Source organism: Xyrauchen texanus, chromosome 9 (genome assembly GCF_025860055.1).
Source record: "Xyrauchen texanus isolate HMW12.3.18 chromosome 9, RBS_HiC_50CHRs, whole genome shotgun sequence".
In the NCBI taxonomy this organism is placed as follows: Eukaryota; Metazoa; Chordata; class Actinopteri; order Cypriniformes; family Catostomidae; genus Xyrauchen; species Xyrauchen texanus.
The window spans coordinates 28,275,133-28,301,390 of NC_068284.1; the positions used below are offsets into that span (position 1 = coordinate 28,275,133).

General features: G+C 43.4%; 1 protein-coding gene across 6 annotated transcripts in view; it reads right to left on the reverse strand.

Moving 5' to 3' along the window:
• Positions 1–26,258, reverse strand: part of LOC127648753 (catenin delta-2-like) — a 143,853-nt gene that overhangs the window by 46,117 nt on the left and 71,478 nt on the right. For all 6 annotated transcript variants that reach the window (XM_052133501.1, XM_052133500.1, XM_052133499.1 and 3 more), the window contains 6 exons: positions 24,704–24,738; positions 23,195–23,311; positions 19,588–19,754; positions 12,795–13,149; positions 9,927–10,070; positions 2,061–2,310 (listed from right to left, as the gene is read on the reverse strand). In XM_052133501.1, coding sequence (XP_051989461.1) covers positions 2,061–2,310; positions 9,927–10,070; positions 12,795–13,149; positions 19,588–19,754; positions 23,195–23,311; positions 24,704–24,738 — 1,068 coding nt within the window. The remainder of the gene's footprint in view (positions 1–2,060; positions 2,311–9,926; positions 10,071–12,794; positions 13,150–19,587; positions 19,755–23,194; positions 23,312–24,703; positions 24,739–26,258) is intronic.

Here is a 26,258-nt window from a genome sequence, read left to right on the forward strand (position 1 = left end):
GGAAACGCCTTATTGATGAGAGAGGTTAACAGAGAATGGCCAGACTGGTTCGAACTGACAAAGTCTATAGTAACTCATATTACCGCTCTGTACAATTGTGGTGAGAAGAATAGCATCTCAGAATACTATTCTGAGATGCAGGTTGGCGCTGTTTTGGTGGTACGAGGGTGGCCTACTCAATATTAGGCAGGTGGTTTTAATGTTGTGGCTGATCGCTGTATATTACCCTGTGTCTTGAGCATATACAAATATTAGGGCTGGGTGTTGATACAGATTTTTTGATTCCATTCCGATTAACAAGCTCTCAATTTGATTAGATTTTGATTCATATTTGTACATTTCTGTTACAATGTCCATTTTGCTTACATATAAATTATATTCTCTCTCAGCTAATGCTCTCAACTATAAAGGAACCTACTAGGCAATCCTTCTAGGTACAATTAAAATATATTAATTAAATAAACTAATATTATTATTAGTTTTTATTCAAATTGGTCACATCTTGCCTTTTGAAAAATAATTTAATTCAGTCTATTCCATCAATTAATGTCTTGAAATTGCATATATTATGTTACATATATATTTGTTAAATTTGTATTGTTTACTTGCATAATTTGTACTATTTACAAGTATTAACATTGATATGTAGAACACGTCCTTAATCGATACAGTCTCTTTATAACTAGTGGCATCAGACAGCAATTGCACATATATAACGAGAGAAGACGTGCATAATTTCTTTAGCGCATCCATGTATTAGAATTAAATAGATTTTTTTTTTTTATCAACAACTGTCTGTAAAAAACAGACACGGAATAAAAGAGACATTATTCAATTAAATATGGATCAGTAGATCTCGTCTTTGGACACACAGAACGAGTTAAACCAAACTTTTACTCTCAACACAGTGAAAGGACCTCTGTGCTAATAACTTCTCCACTTACTACTCAATCACTGGTGAGTGAAATCTGAACATTTACTAGCCAGTTGCTAATCATAGACATATTTAGTCACATAGCGTGAGATTTGGTTGCACATATGAGTGATTTACTTGCATTACAGAGGGTTATCACAGAGTGAAAGATGCATCTAGGTATTTAAGAATTGATTACGAGATCGTTCAAAGGAAGACTGCAGAGCATCAGAAAATCTATATTTTTACCCAGCCCTACAAAATATTGCAACAAATGATCTGTTACTCATAAAAGCAACACTGTTTTCTCTATCATTTTATTTTTACACTAATTTTGGTTATATAGCATTTGTTAAAAAGCATAAATAACATTGTATATAGATAAAAATGTGTCCACCCTTTAATACACCAAACATTAGTTAGAAAACCAAGGATAAAACACGACTTGTGTCTTGACATGTTCTGAAACATTATGAAATTATCTGTGCATATCTGTGCATTTGTTTGCAGCCAGTAAATGCAATGCATCACACGTCATACCAGCTCCACTATAACCAATATATGTGAAAGACATGGGAGAGAAACAAAGGCATGAGGGCTCAACAAAAGGGATGACACACACACAAAAAAAAAACACGGTAAAATCAGTAGAAAAAGCAAGCAAACAAAATAAATGTCTTATTGTAGTTTACATGTAAATTGATGATTGTCAATGGCTTCTCAGCACATTAAATTAATGTCACACGATAAATAAAAAAATATGCTTATTAGCACTATATAGACAGATTGAAAGTGGTGAAACATTACAAATTGACTGGGCAGGCTGTGTGAGATGCCCTAATCCTTGACCCAGACTACATTAAATATTGTTTAAATATTGGTTCGGTCTTTTGTTGGGTCAGCAATTGCTGTCCAATGTAAAATCTGAATCCTGAAGCAAAACCAGTTGAGAACCGCTGATCTATAACACTATAGGCAGTAAGGCCATGTGAAGTCTGATTCATGCTGTAAAGTGCCTTCATTGAGAACTTGTGCAAGTGAAGCTCGATTTGATAATCATACTGCGTGGCCATTTGGCAGTCAGTACAGCTCTTATGCTTTCTATTTGCAATTCCCTCAAGATGTATTATCCACTGAGATGACTAACCTGGGGTCCTTCTGGATGCTGTCCACGGAGGTTGACCTGACCAGTGTTGCCTCTGGGGGCAGAGCAGGCCCTGATTTACTGTAGGGGGAGTCTGTAGAGGGGCAGAACTGTAGTGTACGGTAGGGGTTGGCATAGTCTGCAGTGGAGGCACCAGGGCCAGTTGCATAGCCAGAACGAGGGAATGTTCCTGTGGCATTCTGACTTCCTGTGCGTTGCAAGGGTATGGAGTCAACACCAGGAGAGGAAGGGACTACAACAGGAGAGTAGGGACATAGCAGAAAGTTCAGGACTTGCTCACAAAACTGGTGCATTGGATCTTTAGGTGAAGCAAACATAACCATATGCACAATGTGAGAAGACGTACATGTATAAGCACAATAAGAGAGAAGGAGGGCAATGGAGCAAAACAGAACAACAAGGATATTAAACCATTTAGATAGCATTAACCAGTAACTCAGAAACCACCACTACTTCAAAATCAAAACAGACTCAGTTTACTTTATTAATTAATGTTCTCTTACGAGAGGTTCTCTCGTATTGCGTAAGCTAGCTTACGCTACGGGAAAGATTCATCTTTTCTGGGATATTGAAGCCAAAAAATTATCCTTAATTTTGTATCATTTGTCAACGCAGTGCAGCAACTGCAGACCTTGAGCGGGCTAGCTAGCGAGCTCATTGGTTGCTCTGCGGCAACTGCTGCAGCCTATAGATGAACTTGGGCGAACTCGCGTCCAATGAGAGGCGTCCGCACGCTTACTGCATCAAAGCCTGCCAAAATGGGCGTGGCTAGAGTGCATATAAGCGTAGTTCGTAGGCTGGAACCCTGATTTTCATCTCTTCAGCGAAGCTCTTCGCATCTCTGAACTGGGAGCCGAATCGCCGTTCGAGGGGCATCTAGCAAGCTTGGACAGCGCTCGAAGAAGCCGGCTGTCTTCGCCACCTTCAGCCATCCTGCGAGCTACGCCATCCGGCGACGTATCCTTTTTTAGAGCAAGCTAAGTTCCTCAGCGAACTTCACAAAAAGAGTATCGAGCGTCTTTTTAAAGATGCCTCGCACTTCCTGCGGCTCATGCCGCGCTCCTCTCAGCACTGGAGACCGCCACCTCATCTGCGCTCTCTGCCTGGGACGGGAACATGCAGAGCTCGCCCTCGCTGACGGCGGATGCGACTTCTGCGAGGAGCTTCCGATGTCGACCCTGCGGGCTCGACTCGAAGCATGCAAAACCGAAGCTGCCGCGCCGCCTTTCGTTTCGCCGCGCAATAAGAAGCGCCGCTCCCAAAGGCTGCCGGAACCGGTGTTAGAAGCGACTGCCTCGCTGGAGCCTCTCCCTCGAGTCTCGCTTTCACCCTCCCCGCCCCCCCGGGACGCGCAGTTGCCGCCGAGCGGCCGCACTGCTGCCATCTGGGATGACGAGGCGGAGGATAAGGGTTGCTGTTCCATCATGGCTTCGGACAGCGAGGAGTGGTCAGGCTCCCAAGCCTCCTCCTCGGCCCAGGAATCCAGAGGATTCGGTAGCAGCACACCTTTGCCTGCCCTCCGCGAGATGGCGGTCTAAACCGGTGCTCCCGTCTAGGCCTGCAGAACTACTTCCGCCTGTGTTGGCCGTGCCTATGCCCCCGCCGGCCAAGCTGCATCTGCTCTGCATTCCATGGCCGTCTTACAGATCCTCCAAGCGGACCTCCTTCGAGAATGGGATGAGAAAGCCTCTGGGATGGGACACCCAGAGGCTGTTTCAGATCTAAGGAGGGCGACGGACAACACGCCGCTCTCTCCGTCCGGTCTCTTCGGTTCCGCGGTGAGTGGCATTGTTGACCGTTTCACGGAAGTCCAGAAAGCCACCCAAGCCATGAATCTCTTCCTGCCTCGTCGCGCTAGCTCCTCTGCAGGCCGCCCACGTGACCAGCCTCCTGCACGAGCCTCTTCACAGCGCCCAGCTCAGCAAAGCCAGACTTTTCAGAGTCGACAGGGCGGCCGCCCTAGGTCGCGCTCAGACAGCCGCCACAGACCGCCGCCCCCCGCGGGCCTCGGCCTAAGATTGCGTTGAAACCTGAGCAACCGAAGTCCTCCTAGCTTTGTTGAGAAAACGACGGCTCAGTCCCGCCGCAGCCGGACAGCCGTCAAAGCTTCGCCCTCTGTCAGTCCCCTTCTCTCAGGCTACTGCAGTGGTGGATTCAGCAGCCAACAAGCCGGTGATACTGCCCGCTTGCCTGCACTCAAACGCCGTTTTCACAGCGACCCAAAGAAATCTTGTAAAGAGCAAACATGCCTTATGTGTAGAAAATGTGCCCACAATCCAGTGTTCACCCCTACACACAAGCATTACACTTCCCGTGTTCCTATCAGAGCCCACTCACATAAAGCGGACACAGCCCGCTCGAGTGTTAGAGTCAATAAACGCGCCCACGAATCCGTGCGCACGCCCCTTCTCTGGCCACTCTGTCACACGACCAGCCTTGTGTAGAAAATGTGCCCACAATCCAGTGTTCACCTCTACACAAAAGCATTACACTTCCCGTGTCCCGATCAGAGCCCACTCACATAAAGCGGACACAGCCCGCTCGAGTGTTAGAGTCAATAAACGCGCTCACGAATACGTGCGTGCGCCCATTCTCTGCCCGCTCTGTCACACGGCCAGCAAACACTTCTCTGTATGTAAGTCCCGTCCCCGTGACTATGCTCGCACATCACTTAACAGATGTGGCTATTTCCCCATTCACCTCAATCGGGAAGTCACTCACAGAACAGCCTGTCCCTGCTGTCTGCGAGCAGTCATGCATAAGCACAGTAAGCGCGCTCACACATTCTGTTCAGCGCGCTGTGTGCGGCAATCAGGGCGATTTGGCCATTCACCCTCTAGCGTTACGCTTCAAAGCGTGGGAAGCTATCCCAGGATATCCAAATGGGTGTTAAGCACAATAAAACAGGGCTATTTGCTACAGTTCGATCATCGCCCTCCCCACTTCAGAGCACGGCTCGAAACTATTGTGAACACGGAAGCAGCCTGCATGCTTCGTTCAGAAATAGCAAACCTTCTGTGCAAAAGGGCCATAGAGAAAGTGCCGCCTTCGCTGAGCGAGTCGGGGTTTTACAGCCATTATTTTCTTGTTCCCAAGAAAGACGGCGGCCTCAGACCAATATTAGATCTCAGGGTTTTGAACAAGGTGCTTGCAAAAAGACCGTTCAAAATGCTTACAATCAGGAAACTCCTCGCGCATACGCGCCAGGGGGACTGGTTTATCTCTCTCGATCTGAAAGATGCCTATTTTCAGATTCAGATAAATCCCCGTCACAGGCCATTCTTGAGATTCGCCTTCGACGGCCAGGTTTAGCAATACACCGTCCTTCCGTTCGGCCTGTCTTTAGCACCCCGTACTTTCACGAAGTGCATGGATGCGGCGCTCGCACCCCTGCGGAGTCAGGGCTTGCGAATCTGAACTATTTGGACGACTGGCTGATTATGGCACAGTCACATACGGAGCTTCTGTCTCACAGAACAGTTCTCCTCAGCCATCTGAACAGTTTGGGTCTTGCAGTCAATTGGACCAAGAGCTCACTACAGCCCAGTCAGGCAATTTCCTTCCTTGGAATAGAACTAGACTCCGTGGCAATGACGGCTTGCTTATCTACACAGCGCGCGCCGTGTTCAGCGACTAGCCGCGTCCTTTCAGATGAACAGCCTCACGCCTCTGAAAAAATTTCAGAGAGTGCTAGGTTACATGGCCACAGCCGCAGCAGTACTTCAGCTGGGTTTACTGCGCATGCGCCCGCTTCAGCATTGGCTAAACACCCGCGCGTCTCGCCGGGCTTGGGCCACAGGCCGCCAGCCGATCAAGGTGACTCAGACCTGTATTTCAGCTCTGCAGCCCTGGACAGTGGCCGAATGGTATCAGCGGGGAGTGACGATGGGAGCTGTATCTCGCCGAAAAGTCATCTCGACAGACGCGTCCAACACGGGTTGGGGCGCGGTCTGCGAGGGCTCTCCGGTTTTTTGGCCTATGGTCAGTTCAGGAAAAGCTCCTTCACATAAATTGTCTGGAAATGATAGCGGTCGAGTACGCGCTTGTGCGCTTTCTCCCGGTCATTCAGGGTCACCACGTCCTGGTCCGTTCGGACAACAGATCTGTGGTATCCTACCTAAACCGTCAGGGCGGTGTCAGATCCAGGAACCTCTTCCATCTGACGAAACGCATACTGAGTTGGTCCCAGTGCCACCTGCGCTCGCTGAGGGCGATGCACGTGCCAGGCCACCTGAACGACGGCCCAGACAGACTGTCCAGAGACAATATTCCCCCAGGGGAATGGTCCCTGCACGCTCAAACAGTCCAGAAGTTATGGCGCATATTTGGCAGAGCAGAGATATACCTCTTTGCGTCAGAAGAGAACGCTCACTGCCCAATATTTTTCTCGAAAAGCGAGGACGCACTGGCCCAGGACTGGCCCAACCGCCCGCTTTACGCCTTCCCTCCCGTCTCGCTATTGCCACAGGTAATACAGAGGATCAGGGAAACGCGTCACTCGGTGCTCCTCATAGCCCCGCGTTGGGAGAATCAGACATGGTTCCCGGAGCTTACGCAGCTGTCACTGACAGCGCCGTGGCCCATCCCAGTGAGAGCAGATCTCCTCTCTCAAGCTCGCGGCACGATCTGGCATCCCCACCCAGAGCGCTGGGCGCTGCATGCGTGGGTGATCAACGACTACCCGTCGCTCTGCCAGAAGGGGTAATAAACACCATCATACACGCTAGAGCCCCTTCCACGAGAAGACTCTATGCGTCAAAATGGTCTGTGTTTTCAAAATGGTGCACCGACAGAGACCTGGACCCACGGACATGTGGGGTGTCGTCGCTGCTCGTGTTTTTACAAAGAGCTGCTGGATAAGGGCAGATCCCCATCCACGCTCAAAGTGTATGTGGCGGCCGTCGCGGCGTTCGCTGAACCCCTGCACGGCCAGTCACTGGGAAAAAACGAGCTGGTCATCCGCTTCCTCAGGGGAGCTAGAAGGATGAACCCCCGTGCCCCCATCGGTTCCTATCTGGGATCTTTCTATAGTTCTCAAAACTATGAAAGCCCCCCCTTTCGAACCGCTTCAATCCGTGGATTTGAAATACCTTTCACTCAAAACCGTTTTTCTGACTGCCCTGTCATCAGTCAAACGTGTGGGAGACCTTCACGCGCTGTCTGTCAGCGCTGCGTGTCTTGAGTTTGGACCAAGTGACTCCAAGGTCATTTTAAAGCCTAGACACGGCTATGTTCCTAAGGTGATCGGTACTCCTTTCAGAGCACAGGTCATTTCCCTATCGGCGCTGCCAGCATCCGATAGCGAACGCGACGCCAATCTCCTTTGCCCAGTCAGAGCACTGAGATTGTATACTGCGCGCTCTGCCTCTTTCAGACGCTCTGAGCAGCTTTTCGTTTCGTTCGGAGGGCGCACCAAAGGTCTCGCCGCCTCGAAACAGACACTGTCTAGATGGATAGTGGACGCTATTGCTGCCGCATACGCGTCAAAAGACCTGCCATGCCCGTTGGGCATTAGGGCTCACTCCACTAGAGGCATGGCCTCATCGTGAGCATGGTCCAGCGGGATTTCCATTCACGACATATGTGTGGCAGCGGGCTGGGCTTCCCCCTCCACCTTTGTCAGATTTTACAATCTGGAAGTGCCCGCCCTGCAGGCAAAACTACTAGCGGTTTAATACACTACAGCTCCCCTGGTGAGCTGCACTGATGGGACTCATTCCACACAGACCGGCACCGCCGCTCTGTCGTTCCCTTCCCACAATGTGCTTATGTATTACACACACACTGGTCCGCACTCTTGCCGGCCAAATATTATTTCCCCACTCACAAGGGCTCCCCCGGGTACCCCCCCACCCCCGGGGCTCATGCAGTGGATGCTTGGCGCGCACGGCGTTGACAATGGGTTCCCGTAGCGTAAGCTACCTTACGCAGTACGAGAGAACCTCTCGTAAGAGAACGAATCGGTTACCTAACGTAACCTCGGTTCTCTCTAGACGAGGGAACGAGTATTGCGTAGCCGGCCGTGCTCGCGCCACGAGCGACTTTCGCTTCATTCAATGAAAACCAGGGTTCCAGCCTACGAATTACGCTTATATGCACTCTAGCCACGCCCATTTTGGCGGGTTTTGATGCAGTAAGCGCGCGGACGCCTCTCATTGGACGCGAGTTCGCCCAAGTTCGTCTATAGGCTGCAGCAGTTGCCGCAGAGCAACCAATGAGCTCGCTAGCTAGCCCGCTCAAGGTCTGCAGTTGCTGCACTGCGTTGACAAATGATACAAAATTAAGGATAATTTTTTGGCTTCAATATCTCAGAAAAGATGAATCTTTCCCGTAGCGTAAGCTAGCTTACGCAATACTCGTTCCCTCGTCTAGAGAGAACCGAGGTTACGTTAGGTAACCGATTCGTTTCTGGTCTTGTTCTGCATGGTTCATCTGTACTGGTAAGATATACCCCCCCTCTCACTTTTTCAGAACTGCCCTTCCAACCACCTGGCTCCATTCCGGTAACATTTAACTAATGCCCCTTTTAACAATCCGATAGATTTCTATAACATAAAATGAAGTCCCACGCTACTTTTCTAGCTCGTTGAATACCCTGTTTCACTTAAAAATATGTCACATGACTAGGGTTGCCACCTTGGCCCTGTACAAATTCCTAGACACCTCATTAATGAGTGAAAAACGTATTGTATGCGTATATTTTGTTAAAGATTAATCAATTCAATTTGATGGAAATTTGTAATGAAATTAAAAGTTGAAAAAACAAAACAACATTTGCACATTTAAACTAAAGTAAATCAAACAAATGTACATAAACATTTACAGTAAGCGTTTCATGATTTATGCATTTCTATTTTGTAACAAATTTCCATCTAATTGAATTGAGTAATCTTTAACAAAAGTAAGAAAATATTTACGTTTTACTTATTTAATTTTGTTAAAGATTTTTTTACATTTGTTATGAAATTTAAATATTGAAATATTAAATAAACATGTTTTCAAGAACTTTAAAACATTATAATAAGTAAACTATAGAAAACCTTTAGAGGATTATTCACACAAAAGTGAAATAACTCACTCTAAATCATCCAAGCAAACCAGTTCACTAAAATGAATTGGAATTTCTTTTGATTCATATAAGAATACTTTTGATTTTCCTCCTTGAATAGTGTGTTCATATGTGTGAACTCTTGTTTAAGTGGGGAAATCATTGAAATTCAGGGACATTTTAGGTCCTGGAATGGAATTTAATTTTTCCAGGACAGATGGCCAAAAACTTGGATAAACCTGGAAAATCCAAGATGGGTGTCAACCCTACACATTACAGAAGTAAAATGGGTTACGAACAGCATTTCATGTTTACCTTAATAAATAGTCAGATGCATGTGTTTGATTACAAAGCTTAACTCAGAAAAACATAAACTGTTATGATGGTTGTAAAAGTGCATATCCATTAGGCTGAACAAGTGTAGCTCGATATGTGCAGGAAAGTGCTTATGTAGATTACATTGTAGACATTAGACATCAAACAGCATTCAGTGTGCCATAAAATATCTTTATCAATGAATTAGTTGTAATATACTATATTCAGCTAAATGAATAAAAACATAATGTGAACAGGTGACTTTAAAACCTTTAAAATAAAAACTTGATACTATGTGGTACTATTAAAGTAATGATGTCTGGCTGCTTACTGCTGTTAATTAGGCATTTGGGAAAACATTCAAAAGCTGAAACAAGCCTTTTATTTCAATAATACACCTGTAAATTAGCCATATTTCTAGGTTACAAGATAGAAGGATTTTGTTGTTGACTTTAAATGGTTGGAGAACATATGTTGTATCTTACCCTGGCCTTGGTTAAAGTTTCTCATTGGAGCTTTCTGGTAGACTCTGTCCTCATAAATGGGGTCGATGTGGTGCTCAGGCGACTGCAGGGGCCTAAGCTCTGAACCCAGGTGACTGTGCTGACTGCTGTATGAACCTCTGGACCCTAAACAATGCAGAAAGTCAAAACTCTCAAGCGATATTATCTCGAATTAGTGCCGTGGCTACAGTACCACATAATATATCTAGAATTCACCATGTTTGGTAATCCTGTTTCAAATCAGCAAATTAGATGTTGATACTTTACAAAAACACAAATAATATTCAAACCAATTGAAAATAGATGTACTAAATGGTTTTTAGATTAACCATTAAGATCAGTTGGATTAAATGATAAGTAAGGGATAATTCACAATGGACCACTGAATTATTGAAAAATAATGCACACCCGAGGTGGTAATGCGGTCACGGCACACCGCGAAGTGAGAGTTGCACCTCGAGTGTGCATTATTTTTCAATAATTCAATGGTGTCTTGCTCTAATACAGCTCAAGCCTTCGTTGCTAGTTCAAAAACATCACTTCAGAACTGGCAACGGAGGATAGCAGGGCATGCGCTGCTTTACTGAAGCACTTACTGGAGTGAGAAGGTAGTGTGTTTGTGTGTGAGAGAAGCTCAAAAACTGAGAGAGATCGCCTGTGGGATTACCTTTATTTGTTGCAGCTCTCCTCAGAAGTAACATGGCTTCAAAATTGCCAAGATGTAAGTTTAAGCATTCTCAGCAGCAGCAAGTGTCACCATTTTTGTATACAGCTTCTCCGATGTAAACCTTAACAACAGTTTTTAACCCTACTGAGTGAGATGCAGGTGTGCGCTGACATGATGGCTCTGTTTTTCCGCTCGTGAGTGTGTGCGTAATGTTTATATTTATGTGTGTCCACGTGTGTGGGAGTGTGTAAAGAGGGGGGCACAAGAGTGTTTCCCACACATATTTCAGGTAATATACAGTTTTGATACAGTTCAAGCCTTCATTGCTAGTTCGAAAACATCAGTTTAGAACTAGCAACGGAGGATGCACCGCTTTTCGGCATGTGTTTGTGTGCATGTGCGAGCGAGCAAAAGAGAGGGGGAGGGGGTAGTGCAGTGCTTTCCACTACAGCTATGTGAGGCTGATTAGGGCGAAATACATAAAAAGTTTCACATATTAAATTTTATTTAGGATAATAGAAACCGTTGATCAAGTCGCAGGTGGTACAGCTCTATTTGTTGGTCACGACACGAGTCTCAATGTGTGTGTGTGATTTACTTTATCCAATGTCTTTGTTTATATAGTTATTTTGCTGTGGTAGCATGTACGGTGAGTGTGTGTGTGGGTGAGACGAGAGCGAGAGAGAGAGAGAGAGAGAAAGAGAGGGAGCACAAGGATGCTTTTCAATCAAAAAATGTTATACATTTAGGATATTATAGACATTGTTTGTCTTTATTATCCAATGTACTTAACCAATGTCTTTGTTTTAAATGTTTAATTTGTTGTGTAGGGCTCTTTGAAATAACTGAAATAATTTGATATGGAACCGTTATGCGGTCAATACCTGGAACTACTTCATTGCCATGCATTTACTTGAAAAATAATTACACACATTAGATCATCTGTCCACCAATCAGAATCAGGCATTTACCAGACCCGTGGAATAAATGTATTTAATGACTAGTTACCCAAAATAAAAATTATTTCATAATTTTCTCACCCTCATGTTGTTCCCAATAGCATAATTTTTCCATACATTGAAAGTGAATGGTGACTGAGGTTAAAATTCTCATTCACTATTCCAATAAAAGGGATCATTCATCCAAACATTAAAATTATCTCATAATTTTCTCACCATCATGCCATCCTAAATGTGTATGACTTTCTTTCTTCTGCTGAACACAAACAAAGACTTTTAGAAAAATATATCAGCTCTGTTGTTCCTCACAATGCAAGTGAATGGGTACCAAAACTTTAAAGCTCCAAAAGCACATTAAGGCAGCATAAAAGTAATCCATAAGACACCAGTGGTTAAATCCATGTCTTCTGAAGTGATATGATAAATGTGAGTGAGAAACAGATCAATATTTAATTCTTTTTTTTATTGTCAATCTCCACTTTCACTTTCACATTCTTCTGTTGTTTCTGGCTTTTTGCAATCTTTGAGCATATAGCCACCTACTGGGCAGGGAGGAGAATTTATAACAAAAAGGACTTAAATATTTATCTGTTTCTCACCCACACTTATCCTATCACTTCTGAAGATAAGGATTTAAACACTGGAGTCTTATGGATTACTTTAATTCTGCCTTATGTGCTTTTTAGAGCTTCAACATGTTGGTACCCATTCACATGCAGAGCTGAAATATTCTTCTAAAAATCTTTGTTTGTGTTCAGTAAAAGAAAGAAATATACAAATCTGGGATGGAAATGATGTCAGAACTTTCATTTTTGAGTCCATCTACTTTCCATTTAAAATGAATAAAAACTTTTTCAATTAAAAACAAAGTTTGGGTTAGGTTTATGTGCATTGTACTCATTTGTGTCATTTAAAAATATGCTGAAACATTTGAAAAAGAAACTGTATTTTTGATGATCTGTTGGGAGATTGGTACTAAGAATTTTGAAAATGTACCTCTTGTGAAAACCAACGTGATCAAAAAACATGTAGAACAACAACAAATATGGTATGAATATGCTTGGAAACGATGTAAGAACAATCGAGTCAAACCCTGATCCATCTGTCGGATGGTATCAAACAATTGCAAAGTGTGAAAATGAGCAGTCTGATTACTTACAACATGTACTGTATTTTAATGGTGACACAATAAGGAAAGAACCATATCCTGGAAAGCAAACTAACCTGCCAGACTGCCAGGCCTCTGAAGAGTGGCGTTGGCATACAGATCATGAGAGATCTTGTACTGATCAGTGGTGTGGAGCATGCGCTTGGGGGACAGAGTGGCGTAGCTTCCTACTGCAGCGCTGAGCTGGTGTAATGGAGATGAGCTGGAAACATTGCCTGCTCCAACAGCCATGTGCAGAGGTGAAGCGGATGACCCTCCACCTGCCGCCATGTTGATGGGAGAGCTGGTGCTGTAGGACTTAGCCAACCGGCTCGGGGACTGCTTGGGCGAAGACACCCGTGCCAGAGTGGCATAGCTGGGCATGTCGGCGGCTGAGCCCAGCCTCTGGAGTTTGGAAGGGGAGCCCAAAGCCTGCATGGAAAAGGGAGAACTAACTCGCTGGGCTGGTAGAGTGGAACAGGAATAGTTTACAGAGGCTGTTGGCTGAGTGTCTGGCATGTGGAATGCACTGCCATAACCCTGAGCAAAGGAGTCTCGAGAATGGGCCCAGGAGGCTGTCTCTCTGGCAGCCGGCTGGGCAGCATGATTAGATGTCACCTGGAGGTAAGTGACATGCAAAGAGCTAGAACATCAAACATCCAGAAGCTATGAACTAATTGATCCCTGCTGAAAAGACAAGCAGGACTTTACTAGGCTGGTTTATGCTTATTTGCAGGACTGCATGATTCTGACACAAATCGCAATTATTAATTCAATATATAGAATTTACATTAAAATACTCATTTTGTAGGACTGCATGGCATATTCATTACGTAGGCAACACAAAGCTGAAAATGATGTTTCTGAATTAATTTAAAGCTGTTTTATACACTTATAATACAGTTTGCTTTACATAAGTAAATCAAGACATTGGTAATTTTAGCAGCACAAAAAACAAAACTGTTATTCAAATTTTAAATAATCGATAAACAAAGTAATTAATGTGAAAATACTAGAATGCTCCCATCCCATTCTATCTCTGTGCATCAGGCTACATAAATCTGAGCATCAGGCTGCCTAAAACGTACTCATTGGGACTGGTTGTCATTACTGATAGAATCGGATTAACCATTGCTTTCATGCACAAATTGTATTCTCTATTATTTGTTTTATTGTGCAGCCCAACAGGTTAGTGCTTATTTGGTGGTGGTCTAGGTGGTGGACAGGCATTACCTTTATCAACAGGCATTACCTTTACCAACATGGCCTTTTCCTGTTAAGCTGGTTGACCATGCAGTCTTGTGGTTTTAAGGAATAGTTTGCCCAAAAATAAAAAATTCATCATGTACTCAACCTGTGAATGCTGATGGAGGTTGTCATTCTGCCTAACATCTCCTTCATTCCAAGGTTTGATACAACACAAGCATCAGTAATTGCTGACAGAATTGTACTTTGTCAGTAACTGTCCCTCTAAACTAGTAAAAAAAACCTGGTGGGCACACAAGCACCTGAATGCCATGTTGAGGACCAGCATCCAGACCGCAACATATTAGGGATGTCACAAAATATCGATATATTGGTTATTGATCGGCATGTTATGTTATCGATACATTTTTGAGGCAGCGATATATTGACATCAGCCGACATTTAAATTAGAAGTCTAATTCACTGCTAGTTGCCGTCCATTCAATGTAGTCTGACGTAATAGCTTTGGGAGACCACAAGGGGTTGACATAACATTTACTAAAGTCGGTCGTGACATATCAAGCACACACAACAAGCTGATGGCAGTCCGAAGTTACAAAGTTTTTTTTTGTACCTCAAGAATTAATAAAGTGACATTGATGAGTTTGCAGGTTAGTGTATGAAACTGGTGTAACTGCACATTTAACGATTCAAATTGCTGACATATATTATGCAATTTTTTTGTATGTAGCACTGAATAGATATTTCATTCAAGCTGTCAAACCACACAAATACATAATTATAATTGAAAATACATTGTGTAGGGTCTATGAATGATACATATACACAATATATCATCCTGTAATGACTAGAGTAAATAATCTATGTCCTTTGATAATGAATCGGATGGGTCGAATTTAATGGAAAACGTCTCGGGTTATGACTATAACCCTTGTTCCCTGAGAAGGGAACGAGACACTGCGTCGTTGAAAACGACTCTTTGGGGAACGCTCCTTAGCGTGCGCCTCTGAATTATGAATGAAACTATTCCAATCTTGATTGCACTGCAAAAAATGATTTTCTTGACAAGTATTTTTGTCTTGTATTCCTGTCAAATTATCTAAACTTTCTTAAAACACGATTTATTTACTTGTCAAGCAAAATGGGATAAGATATTAAGTCTTGTTTTAAGATAAATCTGACTAAATTTAGTGAACTTTAGACTCAAAACAAGAAAAAAAATCTGCCAATGTGGTAAGCAAAATAAACTTAATTTAAAAGGAAAACAAGTTTATTTTGCTTATCCCATTGGCAGATTTTTTTCTTGTTTTGAGTCTAAAGTTCACTAAATTTAGTTAGATTTATCTTAAAACAAGACTTAATATCCCTCCTCAGAGGAATCTGCCATGGCGGAGCTATCAGGAGTGAAATTATGTCTGAGAACCATACTCGGGCCGGCCACATGGGGGCAACCAGAAGTAGACTGATGCCCTCTTGGCGGACCCTTTCCAGGACTCCGGGAGCAGAGCGATCGGGGAAATGCGTGACAGGCGAAGCCTCGGCCAAGCCTGTACCATGGCGTCCAACCCCAGTGGGGCTGGATGTGAGAGGGAGAACCAAAGTGGACAGTGGGGCGTCTCTCGAGACGCGAATAGATCCACTTCTGATGGTCCAAATTTGTCCCATATCAACTTCACCACCTCTGGATGAAGTCTCCATTCCCCAGGCCTCAGCCCCTGCCTCGACAGGATGTCTGCTCCCTGATTCTGAACCCCGGAATATACATGCTCTGATAGACAGTATTTTCCCTTGGGACCAAAGAATTATCTGATGCGCCAGTCTGCACAGAGGGCGCGATCTGAGTCCTCCTTGTCGGTTCAGATAAGCTACCACTGATGTATTGTCCGAGCGTACTAGGACATGGTAACCTTTGATGTCTGGAAGGAAGCTCCTCAGAGCCCTGAACACAGCCAACATCTCTAGACAGTTTATGTGCCAAGAATGATGATGGTCCTGCCACAGACCCCTGGCAAAGCGGCAGTCCATGACCGCGCCCCAGCCAGTGAGGGAGGCGTCTGTCGAAACGGTTTTCGGCGACATGACGCTCCCAACACTGGCTCTAGGGACAGGAACCAAGGTTTCTTCCATATTAGCAGAGAACGAAGGCATCTGCGCGTTACTCTGATTATACTGAAATGGATTCCCCTTGGGGAAAACACCTTGGCTTTCAGCCACCACTGGAGGGGCCTCATGTGTAGAAGGCCCAAAGGTATCAAGTTGGATGCCACTGCCATGAGGCCCAGCAGTCTTTGAAACTGCTTTACAGTGATGGCCTGGCCTAGTTTTAACCCGGACACCATCGCCAGAACGGACTCGATACGTGCAGGAGACATGCGTGCCTGCATCGTAACCGAGTCCCACACAACACCCAGAAACGTTGTGCACTGGGATGGTTGTAACACACTCTTTTGTGTTGAGTCTCAACCCCAAACTTCGAATATGGCCAAGGGCGACATCTCGATGCCGAACCGCCATTTCTCGAGACTGGGCTAGAATGAGCCAGTCATCGATAAAATTCAGTATGCGGATGCCCTGAAGTCTCAGAGGAGCAGGAGCTGCATCCATACATTTGGTGAATGTCGGGGAGAGAGTGCTAGGCGAGCGGAAGAACCCGATATTGGTAAGCTTAGCCCCGAAAGCAAACCTCAGGAACCTCCTGTGACATGGAAGGATGGGTACATGAAAATAGGCGTCTTTTAGATCTATCGTGACAAACCAGTCCTCGGATCTGATCTGACTCACGATGACAGGAATGGTAAGCATTTTGAACCTGAACCTCCTCAAAGGCCGGTTCAAAACTCTGAGATCTAAAATCGGCCTCAACCCCCATCCTTTTTTTTTTTTTTTTTTTTTGGAACTATAAAGTACCGGCTGTAAAGACCGGACTCCCTGTCTGAATGAGGAACACATTCTATGGCCTCCTTCAGCAGCAGAGATTGCACTTCTTGTTCCATCACCTGAGCCTGCTCGGAACCACTGTAGTCTGCACCACCCCAGAGAATTTGGGGGCGGTGCCCGAACTGCAGTTTGTACCCTGATTTTATTATATGCAGGACCCATGCAGATATGTTGGGAAGATGATTCCATGCCTCTACAAAATCTACTACGGGAACCAGCCTCTCAAGGCTGGTCTCGGTGTTTTTCGAGCACTGTTCTCGACTTCCTGAAGCGAGATACCGGCAGGATTTAGTCGATACAGTCCTTGTGACCACAATTGATGTGTGTTTTTATTTTTTGATCGCGAGCGGCACGGTGTGCGTTCAGCTGGAAATTGATGTGGCCCGAAGCGTCAGAGACGGCGGGAACCGACACCGATTTCCTGAGGACTCCGCTGCGAGAGCAACCTCGGTTGCTCTGCAGCGGAGGGGGACAGCCCTCCGAGGTTCTACCACCTCGGTAGGACCTCTTTCCGAAGCTTCCACTAAGGGAACCAGCCTCTCGAGGCTGGTCTCGGGTGTTTTTCAAGCACTGTTCTCGACTTCCTGAAGCGAAAGACCGGCAGGATTTAGTCGATCACGGTTTCTGTGACCACCACTGATGCTTGTTTTTTATTTTTTGACACTGAACGGCACGGTGTGCATTCGCTGGAAATTGATGTGGCCCGAAGCGTCAGAGACGGCGGGAACCGACACCGATTTCCTGAGGACTCCGCTGCGAGAGCAACCTCGGTTGCTCTGCAGCGGGAGACAGCCCTCCGAGGTTCTACCACCTCGGTAGGACCTCTTTCCTGAAGCTTCAACTAAGGGAACCAGCCTCTCGAGGCTGGTCTCGGTGTTTTTCGAGCACTGTTCCCGACTTCCTGAAGCGGGAAACCGGCAGGATTTAGTCGATCACGGTTCTTGTGACCACAATTGATGCTTGTTGTTTTTTATTTTATTTTTTATTATTTATTTATTTTTATTTTTTTTTGACACGAACGTTACGCTATGCGTTCAGCTGGAAATTGATGTGGCCCGAGCGTCAGAGACGGCGGGAAACCAACACCGATTGTGTGCGGCCATGTAAGCCCTACTTATTAAAGCAGATGTATCTCTGCAGGGCTTACTAGGCAGCGCCGGGTTTTAGCCCATATACCGTGCCCCCAAAACATCATCTGTAATCAAACACTGGGGCTGGAGATACGGGACGAATGCGGTTTACCCCACGATCTCGTTTTAGATATCTTTGTGGAGATCGGGAAAAACGGCAAACCCCGGCGCTGAGTTTGTGATCTGTGCCGCAGGAAACGCGACGTCTAATTGCTTTCAACTTGCGTTCCCTGCTCATTTTGTGGCCAGCTGATATTCAGTCTGGCCACGGCACGCGTCACAACCTCAATCAGCTCCTCATAAGCTTGGCCAAAAACTGGCGTGCTTGGCTCACGGTCGATCCGCATCGATGCTGAGCATATCCACATCCTCGGAAGCAGTGAGCTCAAGCAAGGGGACCTGATCATGGGCAGAAGAAGCGCGACGCGGGCTTCTGCACCACTCACAGTAGGCTCGGGATCCTCAAATGAAGAATGAGAACGTGCCGCAGCAGTCTCATTCTCATCTGCAAAATCCGCTGCAAACCCCGCGATTTCAATCGCCGCGCTGCCTCAACAGACGCGGGACCAAAACCGTGGGGAACGCGAGCCTGACCGTGCTCATCGAAGCACGCCAACCGGAGCGCAGCACTCTCATGGGTAGTGCTTCACAACTTTCACAGGCAGATCCCTCGAGAGCTGCCTGTGCGTGCTGTGCTCCCAAACAGTTCACACATAAAGCGTGCGTGTCCCTACCCGTAATGAAACGAGGGCAGGAGTGCACGCACTTCTTGAACTGTTCAGTGGCCATAATATTTTTAAATCAGACAAACAACACCAAATAAGACAAACAATTTCAACATAGAGCGCTTGCTGAAGAGCGAAAGCTAATGTGTATGTGTACCGGCGTCACTTTTATGCATCCGGTTATGCCGTCACATGTTACGTCATGACGCAACACCAATCAAGATTGGAATAGTTTCATTCATAATTCAGAGGTGCACGCTAAGGAGCGTTCCCCAAAGAGTCGTTTTCAACGACGCAGTGCGAGTTCCCTCGGAAGGGAACTATGGGAGTTGAGCTCCATGGAGCTGCAGAATTTTTAACAGCCTCAGGATACGGCGGGCCCGCAGTGTGTGCGTACCATAATAGAAAACCATCCATCCATCCATCCATCGTCAACCGCTTATCCTGTGTACAGGGTCGCGGGATAATAGAAAACAATTGTTTTAAATTTAAGAACACGCCATGTCCACAGCCAGATGCATCCAGTGTGCAAACCACTTTATTTAACCCTGCCGCTCACACTTTACCAAAGTTGTGTTGAGAAATATGTTTGAAAAGACAAATACTTTTGTGCAACAAGCAGCCCTATTTATATCTGAAAGAACCTTGATATAAATGGATAATAATAGTGAAAATCTTCAGATTATCTATACGTGAAAATGGCATAGATCCCAAGCATACAACATATGACAATAACCAACATTGCTGGTCTTTTCAGCAGAAATGGTGATTGAAATTATGTTTTCAAGGAAAAGAGGGTCTTCTCGTAAAAACAGGGTGCAATTCACATGACGACATGGGTAAAGAGCTTTTGAAAAGAGATGAATCCCCACCTGATTATAGCCATGTAAGGCTCCTCCCACCTGACCACTGCGAGGGTGCTGGGAGGCCGACAGGTCGCCAAGGGCCAGGGTCTGGTTGCTATGGTAACTGACTGGATAGGAAAAGGTGCCCTCTTGATTATTGAGCTGCAAAGCACTCTGAGAGAGGATGCCAGGTCCTGCGGAGGAAGGATTTGGTAGAAAAAGAAAGGTTAAACCAACTTTCGATCCTAATTATCTTATAATTTCTACCAATATTATTTCCCTCACACCGTTTTACCTTTCTAACATTGATTAATTGCTTTACCATTTCATCTCACATTATTTCATTGTCTATCTGCCTCCATACAAAGTATTTCTCTCCTCTGTTTTACATGCCTTTTTACTGGTCATTATTTCAAGCCTCACAGTAAGAGGATGGACAGAATAGGCATGCATAATTAATCACTGCTGGAAGACACTCAATGAGCACACATTCAGAAAAATGCGGTCAGCGTGAACAGAATTCACAGTCCCTCCACCTAATAAGGCCCTCCTGTACTGACACTGTACCATATAGCACCACATATCAACTGAGAGAGAGGCTTAAATGCCTTTCCCTGACAGACTACAAAGTTGTGGTTTGTGTTGTGTAAAGTGGAGCTTATTCCTGCTTCTCCTCTGCTGAAGATGTCTGACAGCACTGAAAATGCATCTTTTAAAGAGCTGTGCCAGTTTGAAATGACTGTACTGACAGAGCAATGACATATGTACACAAGATATCTACATGCCTCATGCTGTCAGAACATTAAAAATATGAAAAATCTTATTTTAGTGAGCTTCATTCCTTATATGTTCATCTAATTCGGTGTTTCAAACTGATACAAAATTTAGTACGTTTATGTACCAAGGAATTATTTTGGATTAATCTGTTTAACACATTCAGAGGTATTCACATGTTTAGGTACAACCTCCTGCTTCTTCATTATCACTCGATATGGGTCTTCACCATCAGATCCCCCAAAAGTTGTCAAGCAACTTTCAATAGCATTTAATTACAGAACGGTTTCAAACTGATATTCAGATCTACTAAATCGTCACCACAGTCAGACAGATACATTATTAACTACACGTTATAACTAACTATACGTTATTAGCTATAACTTTGTTAAAGGGATAGTTCATAAAAAAGATTATTCTCACATAATTTACTCACCCTCTTGCCATCTCAGATGTGAATGACTTTCTTTGTTCTGTTGAACACAAAAAAGGTTTTTAGAATAATATTTCAGCTCTGTAGGTCCATACAATGCAAGACAATAGTGATCAGACCTGTCAACCTCCAAAAACATTATAAAGGCAGCATAAAAGTAATCCATAAGACTCAAGTGGTTTAATCCATACCTTCAGAAGTGATATGATAGGTGTGGTTGAGAAACAGATCAATATATATATCCTTTTTACTATAAATCTCCACTTCACGTTCACATTTTCACATTCTGAAAGTGGAGATTTATAGTAAAAAATATATATATATTGAGCTGTTTCTCACTCAAAGTGATAACATCGCTTCAAAAGACATATTAAACCACTAGAGTCATATAGATTATTTTTATGCTCCTGTGTGTGATTTGTGGAGCTTCAAATGTCTGGTCACCATTCACTTGTATTGAAAGGACCTACAAAACTGAGACAGTCTTCTAAAAATCTTTGTTTTGTTCAGCAGAAGAAAGAAAGTCTTACACATCTGGGATGCATGAGGGTGAGTAAATGATGAGAGAATGTTCGGTTTTGGGGGAAATATTCCTTTAACAGTTTACGGTGTTGACAAAAAAGAAACACATATGCAGAAGCCATTTTTCTTTCTGGTATTCCTAGCTACTAATGAACCAACTAAAAATGAGCTAATGTATCTAAAAATAACAAACAATTTCTTTATATAAATTATTATGATAGTTTAAAAATGTTTTTGTTAATTTTTCATACTTTCACAGTGGAAACTAATGACAAGTAAAAATGTAATTTTTGTGTTTTGGTTTCACGTCTCAATCAGTAAAAAACAGGCCACAAATTTGAAGTCAGACAGAACACCTACAAACTCTCATACACATACACACAAAGGCAGACCAACTATGTAACCGAATGACTTTAAAACCACTGAAGATGATAACTGGGCCATTTCAGATGGGTCATTTGAGATGACCCAGTATTATCAGAAACTGCTCAACTGCGATTACTGAAAATGGCTGGAGTTTACTACTATAACCACTTTACCCACTATCAGATTAAAAAAAGGCACATTTACAGTAAGAGCTAAGTGAGAGATTCATAAATGCATAATAAGACTTATGGTCCTTCTACAGTCTGAACCCAGGCATCTCAGACATTTTAAAAGTCCATTTGCTGTCATCCAGAGTGCTTGTGCGAGGGGTGATCTATGTTCAGGTGGCTGGTCACTTATCTGTTTGGGGAATGGGATTTTATCTCCATGCTACATGACCTGCATTTCAGATCTAGCTAAATATTTGATCAGAATTCTATTTATACCTACAGAGAGTAGAACCACAAGAGCCAAGTAAACACATACAATGGCAAACTAAAATATAGTCTATGTTTTGTGTATCCATGTACGATGATTTATTGAGCAGTTTTTTTTTTAATACTTAATGTTCTAGATAATGCTTAAGCTAACAACAGGTAACTTTTTTCAGCTCTGTGGTTTAGTTGAGCATTCTTAGGTGCTGCAATATCAAATGTCATATGTCATGTTGTATTGGCCAGATTGGTCAGATATTGACACATTGTGAATGAAAGGTAGGTGTAGTGTATGTGTAGTAATAATAATAAAAAGGTACAGACAGTTGTTGTATATAGATCACCTCAAAGGTAACAGACAGACAAAGAGCCAGACAAAAAGTCCCATTTTGATTTCTTTAAGGAGGTATTTTAAACTGAACTACTTTATTTTTTGTATAAAATAGAATGAATAATAATATCAATAAATGAATGTTATTATATTATTATATATATATTATTATAAATGAATGTTACCACATTAAGAACATTATTAGGTTAACTGACACGTTGATTTACAGTGTGACTTAACCTCATTTAAATACTGAAAAGCTGAGCATTTGAAAACATGACAAAATCTACAACTTATTTTAAGTTTCTGACATATCTGCTTCTCTGAGTATTCTGTACATACCTAATAAGTTCAGATGAGGTAAGCCTGTTCCCTTCAGCAGGATGAATATGCATGTGATTACTTTTGATGTACATTATGGTAACCATTGTTCCCTTCTTGAACTTGTCCCCCAAAATCTTGAAAAACAACAGGGTTAAAAATAACCCGTAATAAGCTACGAAAATTTACAATAGCAGGTAGTGTTCACTCATAAATTTCAAAGATAAATGACACACCAACCCAACGTGGATGCACTCTACAGCGAGAAAAGCAGAGAAACACCTGCAAGCTCAAATTAAGGGCTGTTATACATTCAATTCTTACTAAGAACACTCAGAGAATGTAAATTACAGTCCTTGACTCTCAATCATTTAATCTTTTTATTTTCAGTCTTAGTTGTATATACCATATATAAATACTGTCAAATGTATGTAATTTAACACCGGTACATACTTTCGCCTGTAGTAAATTCCTGTGAATCCAGAATACCAGACTCTTGAAGAGATCGGATGCAGGAATCTACAAGTTCCAGACCTGTGGTGAGCTCTTCCTCTATATCCTTCTGTCCATCTGTGAAGAAAGACATGAGATAACAGAAGAGAAACTCCATCTACCAGGATTTCAACTAATAGTTAGCTACCAATTTGATCAAAGGCTGTCATGAATTAAAACCTTAAACCAAGTCAAAAACCCTCCACCAAAGAATATACTAAATAATTTTCCATCTGAAGTAGCCAGGCATTTTGTCTCTGCATTAAATGAGAAATTATGCTTAATCTGGTTTTTATCTGGATGTTTCATCCAGAGTCTATCATTTTTAAAAGAGTATGGCATGAGTTCATTAATCGTTTATACTCTGAGACTGCACTGTTCCTGCTCTTCAATCTCAGCTTCTATTCTGTGTTTTATGTTGTGGAAGGCAGATAGTGTTGTCTTTGGCCAACATTCTGCTATAGCACAATCAATAGTCAACATCTTTCACTTTTGACATGCACGGTTTGCAAGTGGATATGCTAGATGATGACAACTGTCAAAAAACATTGCAGAAGATGCTCTTTATACAATATTCGCCACATACAATTTCTGAAGTTTTAAATCATGAATCACACAGAACCTTGAACTGAAATAATCTGTCAATACAGGCACTTAAAGGAGTCTTGAAATGCCTTTTTTATCATTTTGATATGTTTCTTGAGGTTGATTTATGAAATTAGGAAGTTTATAGCACAAAAACTGTAATATTTTTGTAAAATATGATAATTTTCCACCTTCATTCTGACCCTGTGTTAGAAACACTCGGTTTTGGTGCTGTTCTCCTTTAAGACTTAACAGTACATGCCCACTGTTATGATTGTCTCTCTGCTTTTGACTGATCTGCTCTCTCTACATGCCATCTCACTGCTCACTGCAACTGGGTGGGCTACTAAAGTGATTAAAGGTAAAGTAGACTTTGATGTGTTGGAGTTGAAGTAGTCAGATCCAAATGTCTTCCACAGTGTGACATCACAATGTGGAGGGAGTAGAGAATGAGTCGTTTTGGGCAGCCTGGTTTAAACAAATGCTCTTTTTGAAGTAAGGAACTTTTGAGTTCTGAAACTTACAATATGTTTTTATAGCACAATGACCTTTTATATGTCAAAAGATCAAGGAAAATGTGATTACTCATGTCATGTCCCCTTTAAAGAACTATTTCTACACTATTGGAATCCTAAAAATGCATTTTGTTGGTATAACCAAACGTATATAATATATTTTTTATAGTTTTTATAACCACATTTTATATCTTTGTTTTTAAAAATTAGAACAAACATATATATATATAAAATCATACAAATTCAATAAAACAAGTGAATTTAAAATGTACCCCATCTTTTTGACAAAATATTACAGGGTGCACTAACTTTTAAAAACAAAGATATAAAATGTGGTTATAAAAACTTAGCAAGAGAATATTTAAATTACCTTGGTTGTTCCAGCGAAACTTCTCATCGGCAGAACTGTAAGATAAAGGATAGAATTAGTATTGATTTAATGCATTGCCAACACAAATGATTAATTGTGTAAAGCACAATTGTTCACCTATAATTCAGGCTACCTGATGCTTCAATACTAAACAGATAACCCTGTAACTACTTGCTAGTATACCAATCACATGTACACTAAATGGTCAAAAGTGTGTGGACACCCACATGTGCTTGTTGAACATTTAATTTCAAAAGTAAGTCCTCGCTGTGCTGCTATAACAGTTTACACTCTTTCGGAAAGGCTTTAAAGGTTGGAATATGGCTGTGGGGATTCAGACAAAAGAGCATCTAGGCACTAATGTTGGACAATTGGGCATGTCTCACAGTCTGGTTTCCAAAGCATCCTAAAGGTGTTCCATGTCTGGGTTTTGTGCAAGTCTGTCAAGTTCCCCACACCAGACACCCCACAAATTCATAAACCATTATTTATGGACCTCACTTTGTGCAAAGGGGCATTGCTATGCTAGAACAGAAAGGGGCCTCAGACTACTAAAATGTTTGTCAAAACACATTGCAGGACTATATGCTTGTGTGACGAGTAGGAGGGTGTGGCCGGGCCATAACAGCGCATGCCTGGTGCTGACTTGCCCCAATCAGTGGGAGAAAGAGATAAGGAGGTGCCGAGGGACACCAGAGAGAGAGAGAGAAAGAGAGAGAGACACACACACACTGCTGTGTGCGTCCCTCTATCTCTCTCTGGCGTTCCTGGCTCATCCTTATCTCTATCCCTCGCTGATTGGGGCAACTCAGTGTCAGGCGTGCACCCTCATGCCCTCCTCCTCATCACATACATCCAATGCCGATTCAGGCCGGGGAACCAACCGGACAGGCCTACTCCTGGAAGGGAGGGAGAGGGGATAGAGAAAGAGAGCGGGAGAGTCTGAAAGAGAGAGAGAGAGCGAGAGAGAGAGAACGAGAGAGAGAGAGAGAGAGAAAATAATAACACTCTGGTTCGCAGGCCCCCGAACATGCTGTCACATGGTCCTCAGCCAGCTGCACTACCTCCTGGCGGATGGCAGTGGCGAGGACTCCATGACAGCGCATCCTTCCTCCTTCCCAGGTTTCAACACCAATGTAACAAGATTCGCTGTTGTGTGGAAAGGAGGAAGCTGGGACCGGGATGAACACTACACAAAGACATTTATTGCTGAATTCTTCAGTGACACACAATAAGACACTGCTTCACACTGACAAGCAGACACACACACACACAACGCTGCTGCGTGCATGTCGCTCTCTCTCTCTGGCATCCCCGGCTCCGCCTTATCTCCCGCTGATTGGGGCAACTCAGTGCCAGGCGTGCACCCTCACAGCCCGGCCATGCCCTCCTCCTCCTTGTCACAGACTGATTTTATGCACCTTTTAATAATGGATGGAGGTGAAATAGTCAAATCGACAAGATAGAAGGGGGTTTCCGCATACACCAAACAATTACCAAATACTTGGGTTTCACTTAACGGTTAATATAACTGTTTAACCATCAAGTTCATAAA